The 18045-nt window shown below is 40.2% G+C and overlaps 1 protein-coding gene across 1 annotated transcript in view; it reads right to left on the reverse strand.

Moving 5' to 3' along the window:
- The window catches only part of LOC123980805, a 39550-nt gene extending 23103 nt beyond the window's left edge, over positions 1-16447 (reverse strand). The window contains exons 1-8 of the mRNA XM_046065357.1: positions 16374-16447; positions 15527-15697; positions 15019-15240; positions 9431-9530; positions 7592-7827; positions 5072-5220; positions 4866-4920; positions 4202-4459 (exon numbers count right to left, since the gene is read on the reverse strand). Coding sequence (XP_045921313.1) covers positions 4202-4459; positions 4866-4920; positions 5072-5220; positions 7592-7827; positions 9431-9530; positions 15019-15240; positions 15527-15697; positions 16374-16407 — 1225 coding nt within the window. The 5' untranslated portion in view covers positions 16408-16447. The remainder of the gene's footprint in view (positions 1-4201; positions 4460-4865; positions 4921-5071; positions 5221-7591; positions 7828-9430; positions 9531-15018; positions 15241-15526; positions 15698-16373) is intronic.
- Positions 16448-18045: the final 1598 nt, after the last annotated feature.

An 18045-nucleotide genomic window follows, 5' to 3' on the forward strand; every position in this document is an offset into this window, starting at 1 on the left:
TTGCATAAAAATGCCACCTGTTGAAGCCATAGTAGTTGATTGGTAGCCTATTATTATTTTTATTGTTGTCATGGACAAGCAAGGAGATCTAATTTATTTATTCTCGTTTCAAATAACTGTTACATAAAAGTATTGGGAAATTGTGTCAGATCGCTCCTCATCCTAATTAGGCCATCCTGTAGTATTAGCCTATAAGGGGAAAGACTTCAGCTTGGGAGTTGTTTTTACACTGAACAAAATTATAAACGCTTGTGGCCAGCCTAAGGCACACCTGTGCTGTCTGATCAGCATCTTGATATGCCAGAACTGTGAAGTGGATGGATTATCTCGGCAAAGGAGAAGTGCTCACTGACACAGATTTTGACAGATTTGGGAACAATATTTGAGAGAAATAGGCCTTTTGTGTACATATAGAGAGTCTTAGATCGTTGAGTTCAGCTCATGATGAATGGGGGCAAAAACAAAAGTGTTGCGTTTATAATTTTGTTCAGTGTATATTTGAATGAGAGAGGAGTGAATTGGTTTAGTGACCAAATGAGTTGTGGGAAACAAATTTAAGGTAATTTTTTGGTTCGTGTGTTGAAAGTAAACAACGGAAAATTATTTTGTTAATTTTCGATCAATAAATTGAACTTTAGTAGTGAGTCGCAAACCTCCTCCAAAAACGACAGTCACAAGTATAAAACAGTAAGGTGCCTGTTTAAACAAGTCACTTAAAGAGGTGGTATTATGCTTTTTGGCTTTTTCCCTCTCCTTTATTGAGTTATATATCTTTTTTGTGCATGTAACAGGTTTGCAAAGTGAAAAAGCCCAAAGTCCAGCCCAAAGGGAGTTCCCATCTCCCACAGAAAACTCTGTTCTGAACCGCTTGAAAACAGCTTGTTTGTAGTCCAGCCCTTCACTTCCTTTACTTGTGACGTCACAATGAAAACGCGTCATAAAGCTTACCAAGCGGCTACGGGGTCAGGCACGCCCTCAAACCAAGCTAGTCTGAGCTGAGGCCCTTTGGCTCGACTCGGCTTTGTTTGGGTTTCCGTTGTAGAAATGTTGCACCTGCTTCCAGGTACTTTTTTTCGTATCACCTTACTTCCCTGGAGGTTCCATGCGAGTTGAGTGATACTAAACTGTAACGTGAAAATACGACAGACTGCTGATTGGTCAGAGAGAATCGTCACAATTCACTGCATCATCATTGCGTGTCGTAGACAGAGGCCAGCAACAGAAAGTTATATATTTTACAGTTTACGTATGGAATTTCATTACTAAATCCACTTCTGAGAAGTTTTGAGGTGAGAAATCAGCTGTGTAGATTTCGAATATTGACAGTTTTACGAGAAGTGATGGTGGAACAAAAATGTGCTTGAATATTGTTGGAGTTGAGGAGCTCTGCAAGTGGCTGCGGGGGAAGCCTGTGCCAACCCGCGGGAGGAGCGTGTGAGGCCGGCCAGCCACTTTTTAACTTAAAAAAGAAAAAGCTGTGCTGGTGTGTGTGTCACATTGAACATTATGTCGTGGCAGTTGTGTGTGGTGTCGCTATGACGACAAGCTACGTACTATCTCTGGGTACTGTCTGCAATGGAAAACGGAGCCGGGCCAAGTAGAGTCCAGTCTATCAATTTGCGCAATGGTAGCATTTTTCGGCAAGGCAGCATAGATCATCAGAACACCGGCAACAGTTCAACGTTTAGTGCTAAAAGACGATGCAACTCCGATTCTGTTTGGACCTGGACATTCACAATCACAACCTGTAAGTATTGTTATGAGTTGTAGTTTCTTCCTTGTGAGTTTGAGTTTTGCCATTTCTTTCATACGTCTGTTTTCCTGTTTCTCTCGTTCCTTGTCCTGTAGTTTATGTCTCATTTTTTATCTTGGCTCTTGGTCCTGTGTTTCAGTTCTTTGTCTTTGTTCCCAGTCCTGTGTCTCGGTTTATGTCTTAGTGTTTTGGGTTCTGTCCTGTGTCCAGTATCAGTTATATAGTCTGTTGTGTTTTGGGGTTCACTCATGTCCGTCTCTGTCTTGTCTGTCATCTAGTGTTCAGTAACCCTTGTCATGTCTGTTACCCCAATGATCCCTCTGCATGTCTGTCTCTGTTTTCCCCTGCTCTGTTTTCTCCCTGCCTGTGCCTCGTTAGCCTCATGTCTTTCACCTGTGTTGCTCCCGCCCCGCTTGTTAGTCCCTGTGTATATGTATGCCTGCTTGTCTCTCCAGTCTTTGTCACGTCCTTGCGTCTAAAGTTGAGTGTTCCTGCCTGTTCCTTTGTCTTCCTAGTTCTGGATTATTCCCTGTGTTTTGGATTGCCTTGTTGCCTGGACTACCTTTGTTGGACTTTGCCTCGAGCTCCTTGTAAGCCTGTTTAAGTTAGTTTTTTGAGTTAATAAACATTTTTGGACTGCAACCTCCTCGCCTTGCCATTTTCTGCATTTGGGTCCTCGCCCCAGTCTGCACTCAGCGCCCCGATCCGTGACAAGTATGCTTTATTGGTTGTGAATTATATTTAAATAAACACGGCAATGTAACTTCACAGACTGTTCAAGTGTGGAGTTGTTGTAAACGTTGGCTAACACAGCTAAAGTTATAGCAATAATGCAACCTGATGTGAAAACTACTGAGCAAACGTTCAAATTGTTCAGCCAATTTTTATGTAAAATTGAGTTGAAATATGGTGATTTTTGTAGTGGTTTATGGAACAATGATGTTGTGTGGTTGTGGACTTGAGTAACTTATACTATCTGCTGGGTTACGGTCGCAGTCTGAAGCGGTTTTGATGTGGATCACACTACCTTGTTTCTTACGACCCGCTCTTCTCTGCTTCTGATTGGCTAGTAGTCCTTACCTGGGAACTGCGCATGTGCAACTCCCAACAAAGATTTTGTACAAGTAAGATGCATCACTCTGTAGCTCCAGAGCGGAGCGTACAACACACAGGGTGAAAAGAGGAGCTGCAGCAATGTGCAATATGAGAAAAATATGGTGTTTTTTGAAAATTAAACCATGTAAACCTGTTCTGGTACAACCTCTAAATAGGACTTTAAACCTGAAAATGAGCAGAATACCACCTCTTTAACTACTCTAAAGACACAATAAGAGGAAAAGAGAAGCTGCGTGTCCAGCCAATCAAACCAACTACACTTGAAGCGCTTAATTGTTGTAATGGAATGTAGCGATTGATCAGTGACAAGTGATGTGAATTTCAGAAAGTGAGAAGTGTTAAATGATACCAGAAGATGAAACCAACGGAAAGCCAAGTGTGTGGTGATGAACTTGCAACAGCGACGAACATGCTGCAGCTGAAGGCGAGCGGCTGTTAAAAACATGCATCGACTCGACGCGTGCAGGCCTTTTTTATTTATGGTGCAGGCACACAAAGGGGAAAAAAGATGTGCTCTTCTCTTTCTTTCGGTGCCATACAAATCTTAATTTTTTTCGACGATCTGGTCACAAAAAGTATCGATTGACGTATTGGTTTGACTAGAACTGTTTTGATTCTTCTCGATACTGAGTTGTTTCAGTCAATACCATAAAGGTATCCAGTAGCGATACGCATCCCTCGATGGAACGAGCAAGAAAGAGGAGATTTTCCCCTGTTTGGGAACATTTTGAGATGACCAAACCTGATGTATTTACATAGTAATAATCACTAGCGGAAAGGCACATTTACATCACAACCCTCTCCCTTGTTTGCACTTTCCCTATACATTGGCATCACAAACATCATTCATTAATTTATTCAATTTAAAACTTCACACACCGAAGCCATGGTGTCATTTTCATCACTGTTCCTGTTTTACATTTATTGTCCACTTGATGGCACAATAGAGCAAATGAAGCACCATGAGTGAACCAGCTGGATAGACAGCTTCACTGCTTCATAAAGCTTCATCTCGCAATAACTACTCTGATGCCCACCTCATTTCCTACTTCGCTCTTCATGTATGGATGACATCAGTGGGCCAAACTAAATCGAGGGTTTTCTTTTTCTATAGTAATGTTTCTTTTAATTGCTTTTCAGTTGTTGTAAGTAAATATGGAAGAATCCTCCTTAGTGCCCTGTAGACCCGTGTTTGAATCCGGGTAGGGAGACTGTTCTCGCCCTTCACTACACAGGGAAAAAAATACTATTTGGTTAGTACTATTAACTGTCCTGTTGCTTCCAAAGTAATACGCCTGGTTAAATAAACATTAATGAAGTCAAACATCTTACCAGTAACTGCAGTAATGCTCACTCCACTGCTTCTGGCGTTCTCAAACACAGAGAAGAGAGTGAATGTGTATGTAGTTCCAGCAGTGAGAGATGAGACTGTGTAAGTTACTGGTCCATCTCCATCTGGTGCAGTGATGTTGATCTCTGCATCATTAAACAGGAGAATAAAGCTGATGTTGTTGTTCACTTTGTTCCACTGCAGAGTGATACTGGTCTCATCTCGTCCTACTGATCTGAAGTTTTCAGTTTTTGAAGGAGCTGAGACAAAAAGAGCAATGAAACATATAATAACTAACTGTACATAAAAGTGAAGATGTTCCCATTGACAATTAAAGATGTTTCATTTTGCATCCCCACATCAATACAAATGAATACTGATTGTCACGAACAGAGTGAGTGAAACAATTCTTTGTGTTACTAGTATGAATGTTTTTTTTCTGGATCCAGATGTCACATTCTGTAGTCATATCCATCACACTTTATATAACAACAGAGATGTACTGCACGATAAATGAATAATTACAAAGCACCAAAAGTTTAAAAATAAATTATTCTTAATGTAAAAAAAATATTTTACAGTGTTGGCCAAAACAATGCTGAGTTAAATTAACATGCAATAAAGTGCATGTTGTTAAGTAGCACATTCCTTTAATGAATATTATACCCAGTAGATACGTCTTAGTTTTACACTGGTGCTCTGAAAAGCAGATGATGGCTCGCTAAGCAGATACAGAGCATAGAAATAAAGTGACATATATTACCGGTAACTGCAGTAATGTTCACTCCACTGCTTCTGACGTTTTCAATCACAGAGAAGAGAGTGAATGTGTATTCAGTTGCAGCAGTGAGAGATGAGACTGTGTGAGTTACTGGTCCATCTCCATCTGGTGCATTGATGTTGATCGCTGCATCATTAAACTGGAGAATAAAGCTGATGTTGTTGTTCACTTTATTCCACTGCAGAGTGATACTGGACTCATTTTGTCCTATTGATCTGAAGTCTTCTGTTTTTGGAGGAGCTGAGACAGAAGAAGAGAAGGGAATGAATTTATCAACAAACAACTTTGCGGGAAAAATTATTCATGCTCCATCTGAACGTTAAGGTTGCTCTATTTTGTCTTGCATTGTTAATAAAACCTAATGGTGGCCATGAGAGATATAGTTAATTAAGACCCACATTTGTCTAATCAAGAATGCTGTGTCACATTTTACACCTAACCACATCACAGAGTGTGTTTCATAAGACACATGTAATGAACAATAAATCAAGAATACAAATTCTTTAAGTTGTATTACTATGGGGAAATAAAGGAGTTTAATGTGTTGGCCAATACAGGACTTGATTTGAAGTAGAGAAGCAGGACGTTAGAAATAATACATTTTAGTTTTACACAGTCACACAGACACACTGAAAATTTATCAGCTGTTTGATGCAACACCACCACTACTTGTAAATCAGTTGATTGATTATTTTTAATCTACTGCATACTTTCTCAGTTTAAACAGTAAAATTAAGAATGTTAACTTTTAAATACTGTGCTGCTTACAACATGATCCAGGGTGTCCTCGGGGTCTTAAAAAGTCTTAAAAGGTAATAAATCAATTTTGCAATAATTAAGGCTATTAAAAAGTATTAAATAAAATTAAATAAAAGTCTTAATCGCCATTTAACAAGGTATTAAATTTTGAAGATATGTTTTTCAACGTAAAAATCCTTTTTGTCCAAAAGTTTGTTTGCTAAAAGTGTAGGTGAACGTATTTATTTATAATGCCTAGCCAAAAATACTAGACAGGCAGAGAGTAGGGACTGTGTGATTAACTTCTGTAATGTTAGGCGCAGGGATCTACCGTGCGCCTATTTCACTCTTAAACACTCCAAAAAATAGATCCGTGCAAACCGGATAATGATTTACGAGTACAACCGACGTAATCTCCCACCCCACCGGACCCTCAATGCGAATCGTCCAAAACATAGTCGGAGTGGCTATCAGGAGTAGCGGGATTAACCCGGTTGGCCAGTCGATCTGTGGCCACTTTGAACAAAACAAGAGCGAGATGTGCTACCAGTAAGACAGAAGACAACAGGGAACATTCAAGGAGCGTGTGGGTTTGGTTAACGTTAGCTGGCTATTTAGCTAAATTGGTGCCTTTTATTGAAACACGTTCAACTTTTCATAAAGCCGATGCTCTCGTTAATGTCACTTATTGTCAACAGATCAATCACAGCCTGGATAGAGCGGGATTTTAAAAAAGGTTGATGTGCTGCAACAAACTTTATAAATGTTGAACTCAATGTTCTGCATAAATGGTTATTATTATTGATGAGTTAGTAGCCTGCCCAAAATCCAGGTCGGAGACTATCGTGTAGCCTAGAGCATTTTTCTTACACAAGGTTAATGAATAAAAAACGACCCCAAACTGAAGCAGCTGTAATTTGAATTAATATTATACTAGTGGTAAGTTAAATACTATTATATGAAATTATATTGAATATAGTAACATAATGAATATATTAATATCAAACTTACAGTTAACTATTAAATTAACAATATACTTTTAATTTAATGTTATAAAAGCATACTAATACAGCCATTTAGACTAGTTCCTCCTCCCGGTTGTGCCTGTGCTACACCGCCTACACTACTAACGTTATTCATCACTCTTAATTCTCTTTATCTTTGTTCCCTCCTGCCCTATTTGTATTTTGTTGTATTGATCAAGTGGTCGAGGAAAGTTATCACACATATCATTGCAGGCAAGCTCACATTGTCTACTTTAAACCAACTAAAACACAAAATTACACTGTTTCACATGATTTGCTGTAATGTTGGGTGCATAAACGTCATAGCTTATGTAAGACAGTTGTTTTTCGCAAGAAATCTGACCAGTCCTTCACATAGAAAACTGCTGGCTCATACAGGCTGTTATAGGCAACTGAGAAAGTTGGTGAATGCCTCTGTTTTTAGGTGGCGTTGCAACCTGATGACATATAGGCAATGAATATGTTCTTTTTAAATACTCAGAAATGTCCCTTTTAAAAGGTGTGTGGCTGATTTAATCGGTTACAGCTCAAAGTGGCACGACAGTCTTAAAATATGTTGAAAAAGTCTTGAAAAAGTCTTAAAAAAGGTATTGAATTTTACTTCAGGATTCCTGTATATACCCTGCGATCACTAGTTTCCCACAGGTTTATCTGTTGTGTCTTCTGAACAGCTTTTAGTTTATGCAGAACAACAGACGTAAAGAACATTCTTGTTTCTGCTTTAACAGACTTTTAAACAAGTCTAAATTCAGTGTGGTGTATGGTACTGATCTTAAATGTAGGAGATATATTTGCCTTAATGCAACAATGAATCTTTACACAGTACGTGAGTAAATAAGATGCATTACTTGTTGAGTAACAGATGAATGGCAAAGTGAGGGAGCAGCTGTCATCAGACCACAGTCCTGAGTTTCTGAATGATGTGGTGACACACTGCTCTGTGCTGTCTGGTTGCCCACTGGCCCAGTAGTGAAACAGCGAGGTGCTCCCATCAGACCACAGTTGTTCCCAGTGCAAACCGATCCAAACAAGGTCACCTGCTGCCAGGTTTGTGATGTTGTTATTTTCTGCTTGATTTCGTATACTGCGAGAGAAACAGTAGCATATACACATCAAGGGTGAGTTGAGTTTAACTGAAGAGGTAAAACATAACAAAAAAAAAAAAATTAATCAGCATTGTTAGTTATTTTTGGGAAATATAATGTGATGGGTAGCATATACTATTATATAGGCCAAAAGTTAAGATAATGATTAAGTATAAATGTGCCAACTATACTGAGTTGGTGTTCAACATGTTTTGCATGTTATAGGCTAATTAGTATGTTTTATTACAGTTTTTCCCGGTTGCTTAAACACATTTCTTGAAATGATGCCTCTTTTTCTCAAAACTCTAAACACAAATCCACAACTTCTCACCCAATTCCCCAAACTTCCTATTTTCAGGTCAAAATTAAGCTCTCCACTAAAAACCATTAGATTTTCTTTCCACCGGCGGAATGTTTGTTTCAAAACTCAGTGTGTAAAGAACTGAGATCGACAAATAAAAGCTGGACTCAAGTATGCCTATTTGAAAGGGACAAATGTTAGGAAGATTTTGACAAATGTGATTAATTTATTTGTAAATTATTAAATATATTCACAGTTATGTTTTTTATTTGTGGATTTTTTTGTGTATTTGCAGATCTGTATCTGTATCTGCAAAATATTTCTGTGAGTTTACAAATTTTGTGTTTGTGGAAAATGTTTTATATTTACAGATTACCCATTTACACGTGGATCGCTCATCTGTTCACACAAATTGAATTGAAACAAAATGACCTCCATACAAATCACCCACCCAAACAAGCAGCGGAGGATCGAGGCTTCGGCAGACTGCAGCGTGTGGGAGAAGTAACACAGTAATTAAGTGTGTAATTTACTGTGTTTAGGTGGCGGTGCACCAGTCTATGAGTGTGGCCATGTCGGGGCATCCTGTATGCATGTCTGGTGTCTGTAGATGCTCAGGTGTGTTAACAGTTTTGCTTTTATCCTTTGGCATCCATGGCACGGTTGGCATAAACATCTTGTTCTGTTTAGTATTACTTGAGCTTGTATCTTGTATAGTGAAGAGAACTGCACAAAATGTGATTTTTAATATTGATGTTTAATCAATCACCCTTTCAGTGGAAACTCTGTACCATGTCTCTGTACTTGGGGAACCTATGGCAACAATTAGCTGTTTGGGGATTTGAACCCCTCAACACTTGCTTACAATTATATGTGATTATTTATGGATGAGGTCACGTGACAACGTAGCTGTTGGTAAAAATCAGTGCAACATAATCACCTTACAATTAAGGTATCCTATTGGTACTATTTTTCTGTCAATCCTGCTTGTAATCATCACAATGATCATCATACTACGTGGCTTAGCCCCAAGGGCCTTACACTTGAAAATGTTTTACTTAGAAGCAAAGCAATTAAAAAATAATAACAAAAAATGAACAAACACAGAAGGGGAAGGATTCAAACGACAAAAAGAATCAAATAAAACAATTTGACAGATTTTTCAATCCATGTGGAATTTAATCAAGTGTGAGAATACTGAATAAGCTGGATTTCATCACAGAACAGATAGTAGTTGTTAAGTAGTTGGTTCAGTACTGAACTATTGTATGTGTTGGAGTCTTCATCAGTGCACACTGTACCTGGCTAGATCGACGTAATTCTCCCTGCAGAATCTCTGAGCTTCGGTCCAATTCAAAGGTGTGTTGACCTTTACAAAAGAGGATGTGCCATTTACTGAACCTGGAAATATATTGATGAAGAGATATTATTAAAACTGTGAAGATGGACTTGTAAACAATACTGACTTTGCTACAATGTATGCAATGTAACACCTCTAACATACACATCCTGTGCTCTTCTTCTTTGATCTCATTACAGTTCTCTTGTATCGATTGCACTACTAGTATACTCTTACTTCTTTCCACAGGTATTTATCCCATTGATGTTTAATGTGCTAATAGCTCTTGCCAGAGATGAGTTAAGGTGTGTGACATCACTAGAGAGTGATGCTCATCCAGAGCAGCCATTGGAAACCACAATCTTATCTATCTAACTCACTGACTTGACCACAATTTTAACTCTTCATGCATCATTTTACACCAGAAATGTAGAAAATCTTGTTCTGGTTCCTCACATGGGCTTTCCAAATCCATCTTACTTTTCATCGGACATCAGAGATTTGGCTCTGTGCCCTTCTCAAGGTCAAGAGTGACCGGCAATTCCTCCACTGCCAGCCATTATAAATTCTCATTGAAATTTCTTGTCAGCTGCAGAATGTACCAATTTTTAACTAGCTGAAAAGGTCACTTTTTTAACTTTATCCATACAACGTAATACCAGCTAGTTCAGAAATGCATTCTGCTGCTTTGGACTTCATTATACTGAGACATACAGACACACATTAATACACTGACAAACACATTACACACATACACACAGAGAGCAAGGTCAGAGGAGGAGAAAAGGAGAAAAGAAGGTTTTATTTATTTTCTGTCAGTTTGCAGCAGAGAGAATAAAGAAAAATCTGTTACTATCTGTGTAATATCAGTGATAGTGTAACAGCCTTGAGAAGTCATTTTTTTATCAATTTTGTCTTTAACTCATTGGCTTTACCACAGTTATACAATCTTATACAATCACAGTTACAATCTTCATGCATCATCTTAAACCTGAAATGTAGTAAATCTTGTTCTGGTCCTCACATGGGCTTATTCACTTAATTCCCCGCCCCGCCCACTTTTTATGTTTTGCTCTTCCGCATTTTGTCATCTGACTTCCACTAAACTGACAAAACATCCGGTAACTAGTTAGAAGATTATTTGTTGCTCGCTATACTTAATCAAAATGTCAAATAACGTTAACGCCGTAAATGTTTTAAATTGGGAGCCCAAAGAAAACCACATACGACGATCAGATTGTCTCATGTTGTCCCATCCATTGTCATTGTTAACGTGAGTAGCCGATGTGAAGAAGTGGCCAGAGGTAACGTATGGGGATGTATTTAACTAATTCATCCTGTCAGAAGGAGTTGAGGGAGCAGCAATGAATAATTATAAAAGTACTGAGCCCTACCAGTATTTACATAGGAGGAAAGTAGGTCATGTACTATTACACAATGAGGGTGATTTAAAAGCATATGTATACCCCAGCCAGTCTAGCAGCCCAAACCACTCTGCTGTGGCCTGCTCAGGCACCGCGCTGCCTCGGCTGTCACTTTTGCATGGATCAGCGCCTGGCAGTCCTAGAGCCACCGGGTTCTGTGGCTCCAGCAGTCCACCATCCCTGAAGCCACCAGGAAGGGTCTCATTGAGGCACCGGTGAGCCCCGGTGGTCTCTTTGGGCCCTCCCAGTTCCCCAGCAGTGCCAACTTGACCTTAAAAGCAACATCTGCTAGGTGGGGCTCCTTATGCTGTCTCTTAGCCTCCTGTTCTGCCGTCACAGCAGCACAAGGGCAGAAGAGTGTCTCCTCCTCATGGCCACCACGGCACCTCATCAGCATGTACAACTGCTTTCAGAGCGCTTCTCAGAGTAGGCCGTGTCATGCTCGATTTATGTGCCGCCCTCCAGGGGGAAACTTCCTCTGGGGCAGGAGAATCAGGGGTTCTACTCCCATCTACTCCCATCTACTCCCATCCCACTTCCTCTGCCCGGTGCGCACGCTGTCCTGCCAGGTGGCGCGCACGGTCGTTTGTTGTTCGTTGTCTCATTGGCTGTTCGATTTCACAGGCCTATCCGTCAGCCGGTGAATCTCTCCTGGAGATTCTTCCTCTGTGGCGTTGCATGGTGAGATGACGGTGGACAATATTTGCACAGCGGCGTCCTGGTTTTCCCCGTGCTCATTTGTCTGTTTCTACCTGCGGGATTCCTCTCGTTTCTCATTGACTCACTCAGTATGGAGTGTTCTTTCTGAGTGATTGTCCTCTGTGAGTGTGCGATGTGTCTTCTCCCAACTGGACGGTGGGGGGGGGGAGAGTGGCCGCTGGCCCTACTTTATGTACAGATGGAATGGTTGCAGGGCGTAACCTCAGTCTGTGCCTACACAGCTGCGGGGCCCCTTATGCATGGGTGCGGTTTGCCTCTCCCATGTCACGCCATCAGTGGTTGCGTGTATGCCACCTCGGATGCCGCGGGTTGCGACGGACTGGGTGGCTTATTATGTTGGCTCTGGGGTGGTGGGTCTGTGCTTTGTGGTACCGTATGGGCCCATTGAGACGTTGACTCATCCTGCTTCGCCTGCAACCCAATGGACGAGATGCTGGAGCTAACGGCTGTGAAATTCACATTAACTGTCATTTTAACAGGGCTGACAATTTTGTCTAGCAAACAACAGGCTTTAAACTAAATGTACTCACTAGAGAAAATTAACAGCCAACTCCTAATAAGCTTTTTCAACAGCGCTGGTTAAATTGCACCTTTTTTATTTCTTATTGCGCTGAACAGTACAACACACCAAACAACTAATTATTCTGCCCCTGCATCCTGTCTTTGTTCTGGGACAGGCCAGAGATTCTTGTTCTCAACCTCCTCCCTTCCCTCCTCCCTGTGTCGTGGGTACGAGTCACTCTAGCCTGATTGACAGGTCGCCATGGTAACGACTTGTCAATCACAGCTAATCTCACCCTAATGCATCCTCTGCTTGAAACTAGTGATTGAGACCATAAACCCATTAGTAAAGTGTTTACTGAGGTAATAAATCATGTGAGAAATAGAGTAATTTTACCATTATTTCTAATGGAACCAGGCTTCTTTTTGAAACCAGAAGAGTAGCCCCCTGCTGGCCATTTGATAGAATGCAGGTTTAAGGGACTTCGCGTTCGCTTCTGTTCTCTGACCGGAAGCTTCCCGCTTGGTTTTGGTCCCCAAATTTTGCTACCATATACAGGTGAAATGCGAAAAATTAGCAAATCAAAAGTTCATTTATTTCTGTAATTCAACTAAAAGGTGAAACTAATATATTATAGACTCATTACATGCAAAGTGAGATATTTCAAGCCTTTATTTGATATAATTTCGATGATTATGGCTTACAGCTTATGAAAACCCCAACGCCTCAAAAAGGTAATTGCAAAAGAAGTTGGATGTTCTCAAAGTGCTGTATCAAGGCACATTAATAGAAAGTTAAGTGGAAAGGGAAAAGTGTGGAAGAAAAAGGTGCACAAGCAGCAGGGATGACCGTAACCTGGAGAGGATTGTCAAGTAAAGGCCATTCAAATGTGTGGGGGAGCTTCACAAGGAGTGGACTGAGGCTGGAGTTACTGCATCAAGAGCCACCACACACAGACGGGTCCTGGACATGGGCTTCAAATGTCGTATTCCTCTTGTCAAGCCGCTCCTGAACAACAAACAACGTCTGAAGTGTCTTACCTGGACTAAAAAAAAGAAGAACTGGTCTATTTCTCAGTGGTCTGAAGTCCTCTTTTCTGATGAGAGCAAATTTTGCATCTCATTTGCAAACCAAGGTCCCAGAGTTTGGAGGAAGAATGGAGAGGCACACAATCCAAGATGCTTGAAGTCCAGTGTGAAGTTTCACCAGTCTGTGTTGGTTTGGGGAGCCATGTCATCTGCTGGTGTTGGTCCACTGTGCTTTATTAAGTCTAGAGTCAGCGCAGCCGTCTACCAAGACATTTTAGAGCACTTTATGCTTCCTTCAGCAGACGAGCTTTATGGAGATGCTGACTTTATTTTCCAGCAGGACTTGGCACCTGCACACACTGCCAAAAGTACCAAAACCTGGTTCAATGACCATGGGATTACTGTGCTTGATTGAACAGCAAACTCGCCTGACCTGAACCCCGTAGAGAATCTATGGGGCATTGCCAAGAGAAAGATGAAAGACATGAGAGCGAACAATGCAGAAGAGCTGAAGGCCGCTATTGAAGCATCCTGGTCTTCCATAACACCTCAGCAGTGCCACAGGCTGATAGCATCCATGTCACGCCGCATTGAGGCAGTAATTCATGCAAAAGGGGCCCAAACCAAGTACTGAGTACATATGCATGATTATACTTTTCAGAGGGCATTTCTGTATTTAAAATTCTTTTTTTATTGATTTCATGTAATATTCTAATTTTCTGAGATTTTGAATTTGGGGTTTTCATAAGCTGTATGCAATAATCATCGAAATTATATCAAAGGCTTGAAATATCTCACTTTGCATGTAATGAGTCTATATAATATATTAGTTTCACCTTTTAAGTTGAATTACTGAAATAATTCGCAATAATTTGCACGATATGCTAATTTTTCGAGTTTCACCTTAAGAATGGTTTTAGTAGAAATTTTTAGCAAGACCTTAATTGGAACATAGATTTGAATCCTTGCTTTATAGATGTTTCACAGCAATGTTGAGGTTTCCTGTGTATGTAATACTGAAGTCAAGATAAGTAGTTTTGTGTTTTGTAATTTAGTGGTGTCTAAATAGAAATTGTGTGTTAACCTGATTTCTGGATTGTTTGAAAATCCTTATTTTAGTCTTTGCTGTATTTATTGTCAGGGCCCAGGTCTGATAGAATCTCTGCAGGAGGTTAAGGTGCTTTCTAATACATGAATATACACAAATACAAACACACAAACTGGTTTTATCTTCTTTGGTGGGATTTTTACTGACAGTACTGCTACAGCTACTGTCTGTCTATCTGTCTGCCGGTCTGTCTGTCTCCCTCTCTGTTCCTGTCTCTCTATGTCCGTTTGTCTCTGTCTGACTGCCTGTATCTCCGTCTGTGTGTCTGTCTCCCCTTCCACTTCATTTCTACTGCTCCTGAAACCATTTCAGAAGAGAAACAGTTTCAAGTACCAATTCAAACTCAGTATGGACCTAATTCCTTCCAAAATAAAGCCCCAGACAGTTACTGCATCTTAACAGGAAAGATAAGATGAGACTGATTTTCCAAAATAAAAGACCCTTATGGTTACTATATGTTTACAGGAAAGTAGGCATGGACCTATTCTTTGAAAATAAAGCCCAACCATCCAGTAAGGAGAAACACGTTCTTGCATAGATGTATCCCTGCAGGGTCTACACAAACAACACACAACTTTTCATTGCAGTTGAGGTCAGTTAGACATACATTCGAATGTAAGTAACTTTAGAGAAGAACATCTGCCAAATGAGTAAATATAAATGAAAGAAATTCGATCCAGATATTTGAAGAGCTTGATTCAGTGGGATAAGATATTGCTCATGTCACCTTGATACAAGAGGTGAGATGTTTTTAAATAAGGAACTCACCATTGTAGCACACAAAGCGTAATTGGTAGGTGCAGTAGTAGGATTGCCACATCCCAGGGTAATAGTACTGACTGCGAAGCACCACACAGTTCTGTTGTCCGTAAGGATTGTAGGGATATCCAGGAGCCCAGTTTCTAAACTCTGTCTCTCCTTTACCATAGAAGCTGCTGTTACTCAGAGACCATCTCCAGTTGTCATCATAGAGGCCTATCCAAGCCTTGCCTGTTCAAACAGATGTTCATTATACAACAGCTGTAATTAAAAACAGTTGTTGAATTGAACTAAATTGTGAATAACTTTACTGAACATCGCTTAAATTATGTGTCTCCTCTATTTTTCATTATTGCTTTTTCACATTCCACATATATTTTATTATTTTATCTAATATTTAGTAACCTTATCAAAAACTCATTTTTTGCCTTGGCTGTTGTGTATGTATAGGATTATACATCAGTACACACACCCCTTATGTTACATACTGTACATGAATCCAATATTGAGCACTTGCCTGTGTAGCTTGGAGTGGTCATGAGTACAGCACTGACATCAGTTGTGTTTTCTATGGTGGCCAGGTCAGTGTAGACCTGTCTGCAGAAGCTCTGAGCTGCAGTCCAGTTCAGTGGTGTACTCTCAAAGTAGTACTGACGAGTTTGGGCAGAGGCAACATTGACCAGTGCTCCTGAAACAAAGAATATTAAGAATGTGTTTTTTTGAAGTTAGTTTTTAAGTTTAATTATTTTTTTAATATAGCATGAAGACTCTTTTATTGTGAACATGAAGAGGCACTATACATCAGATGGGTTCAGCTGTACTGTGGAGTTTTACAATACATTTTCCTCATTGGTGAGATTTTTCAATGCTTGCAGCATACAATGTATCATGACTACAAAGCATGGAAACAATTTAAACTCCACTGAAACTGAACCAAAAAGCCAAGCCAAATTTAATGTTGTGTGGCTTAAAGAGGTCATTTTATGCTTTTTGGCTTTTTCCCTCTCCTTTATTGAGTTATATACCTTTTTTGTGCATGTAATAGGTTCGCAAAGTGAAAAAGCCCAAAGTTAGTTCCCATCTTCCACAGAAAACTCTGCTCTGAACTGCCTGAAAACAGCTCATTTGTAGTCCAGCTTCCTCTTTCTTGTGATGTCACAAGAAAACACGCGTCATAATGCTCGCCTAGCAACTAGTCAGACACGCTCTCAAAAACACAGGTGGAAAAACACACTGAGCTGCGGCACACAGTGACAAGACGTCCGCTGCCTCTCCTCTCCCTTCCAAACATTAGCTACCCTCCAGACCTCATCAGTGCAATTATGCTCACACAAACAGCAGAAAATCAAATAACAGGCACCAACCTGTGAGCACAAAGATGATCAGCCCATAATCCATGAGTTAGACCGCTGAAAAAACACATTTGAAAACAAACATGTTGATAAATTCTTAATAAAATCTGTAAATCAACTCACCTCGAGGTTATGTGTGTATATGTGTCAGTATAGATTAACAATATGTCAGGGTTTTGATGAAGTGCAAAGCAGGAGAGAGCCCAAATACAAGATACTGGACAGCTGATCAAGTTCAGGAATTTTAATCCAACACAAAAGGCAGAACAAGGCTTACAGATTGCAGGGACTGGCAAATTCCAAAAACCAAAACGACAGAACAGCAACAGGCAGAACACTCATCCCACAACAATGACCAGACAGAGACTGAACAGAAATAGGAAACATTTAACACCAGGTACTAACGAGCAGGCGGGAGCAACACAGATGAGAGGGATCAGAACTAACGAGACAGGCAGGCAGAGGGCTTCTGGGCCCTGTGTTGGAAAGCGGGTTTGAGGGCCCGAGATAACGGAAACTCTGGGTTTTCGGTTTCAGAGAGCTAGAGCAGATTTCTCTAGCAACTTGCGCTGTGAACCTAACCTCCTAGGGAGGAGGTTTACTGCGGAGCCTGAAGCGGCTGTCTGACATTTCCTCATTCATACTGTCGATATCAAAGCAATTACTTAATTGTAATTGGAATGCAATTACGTCTTTAGAAACATGGTTAGATAGGCTATTAGTTTTTTTACCCAAACATGATTTTGAACATGTTCTGCGATGGACTGGTGACCTGTCCAGGATGTACCCCGCCTTTCGCCCGATGTCAGCTGGGATTGGCTCCGGCCCCCCGCGACCCTTTATGCAGGATAAGCGGTTGACGGATTGCGGATGGATGATCAATCTGTCATCGATGTATGGACAGAGAGTTATCTTTGGACATCGTAAATTTATCCTCAGCACAAAATAAAATCTATAAGCTACACTGTCCTTTATAACACAGTGATTCTGTGGACATTAAGGCAGCTGTCAGGTTGGCAACAGTTGCACTAAGCACTATCGTGCGCTAGAGTAATCACTGTTTAAACTAATCTGTACAAAACTGATCAGTGTACAGTAACCTTTCATATTGTAGTCGCACAGATTGGAACATTCGTAGTTATCACCTACGAGTGAGGATGACTGTGGTGCACCTGAAACAAATAAATGTAGTTTAAAAGTGAGTTTTTCATTACTAGTTGCATACAGCATTTCATAAAATACGAAATGAGCAAGATTTTATTAATGTAAAATAAACATCTAAAGCTTTGCAGTCAGTTTGAACCTAGACACATTTTCCACTGCAAACAAATTATTAATAGACTAACCTACTAAGTCGGACTGGAACTTTACAATCACAGGATCATGAGTAGGTCAGGTTACAGCTGAATAAATAGACCTGTAGCTTATTTAAAATGAAGGAAATGGGCTATAGGAGAATTCCAGTGCTTTATCATTCATTAAGGAAATCCCAGTGTGGTTAATAATTAATGAGCAATGCTGTATAAAATGTAGCCTACCCAATATTGTTAACATATTGATCATTCCTCAACTCCTGCATTTTAACATAAATAGCCTATCATAAATAGCCGCGTTGGCACAAATTCAGATTTCTAGCTCCACCCGATTAAAATAGAGGCTCTGCCTTTATTTACCCATTGCCATG

Source organism: Micropterus dolomieu, linkage group LG12 (genome assembly GCF_021292245.1).
Source record: "Micropterus dolomieu isolate WLL.071019.BEF.003 ecotype Adirondacks linkage group LG12, ASM2129224v1, whole genome shotgun sequence".
NCBI classification, from domain to species: domain Eukaryota; kingdom Metazoa; phylum Chordata; class Actinopteri; order Centrarchiformes; family Centrarchidae; genus Micropterus; species Micropterus dolomieu.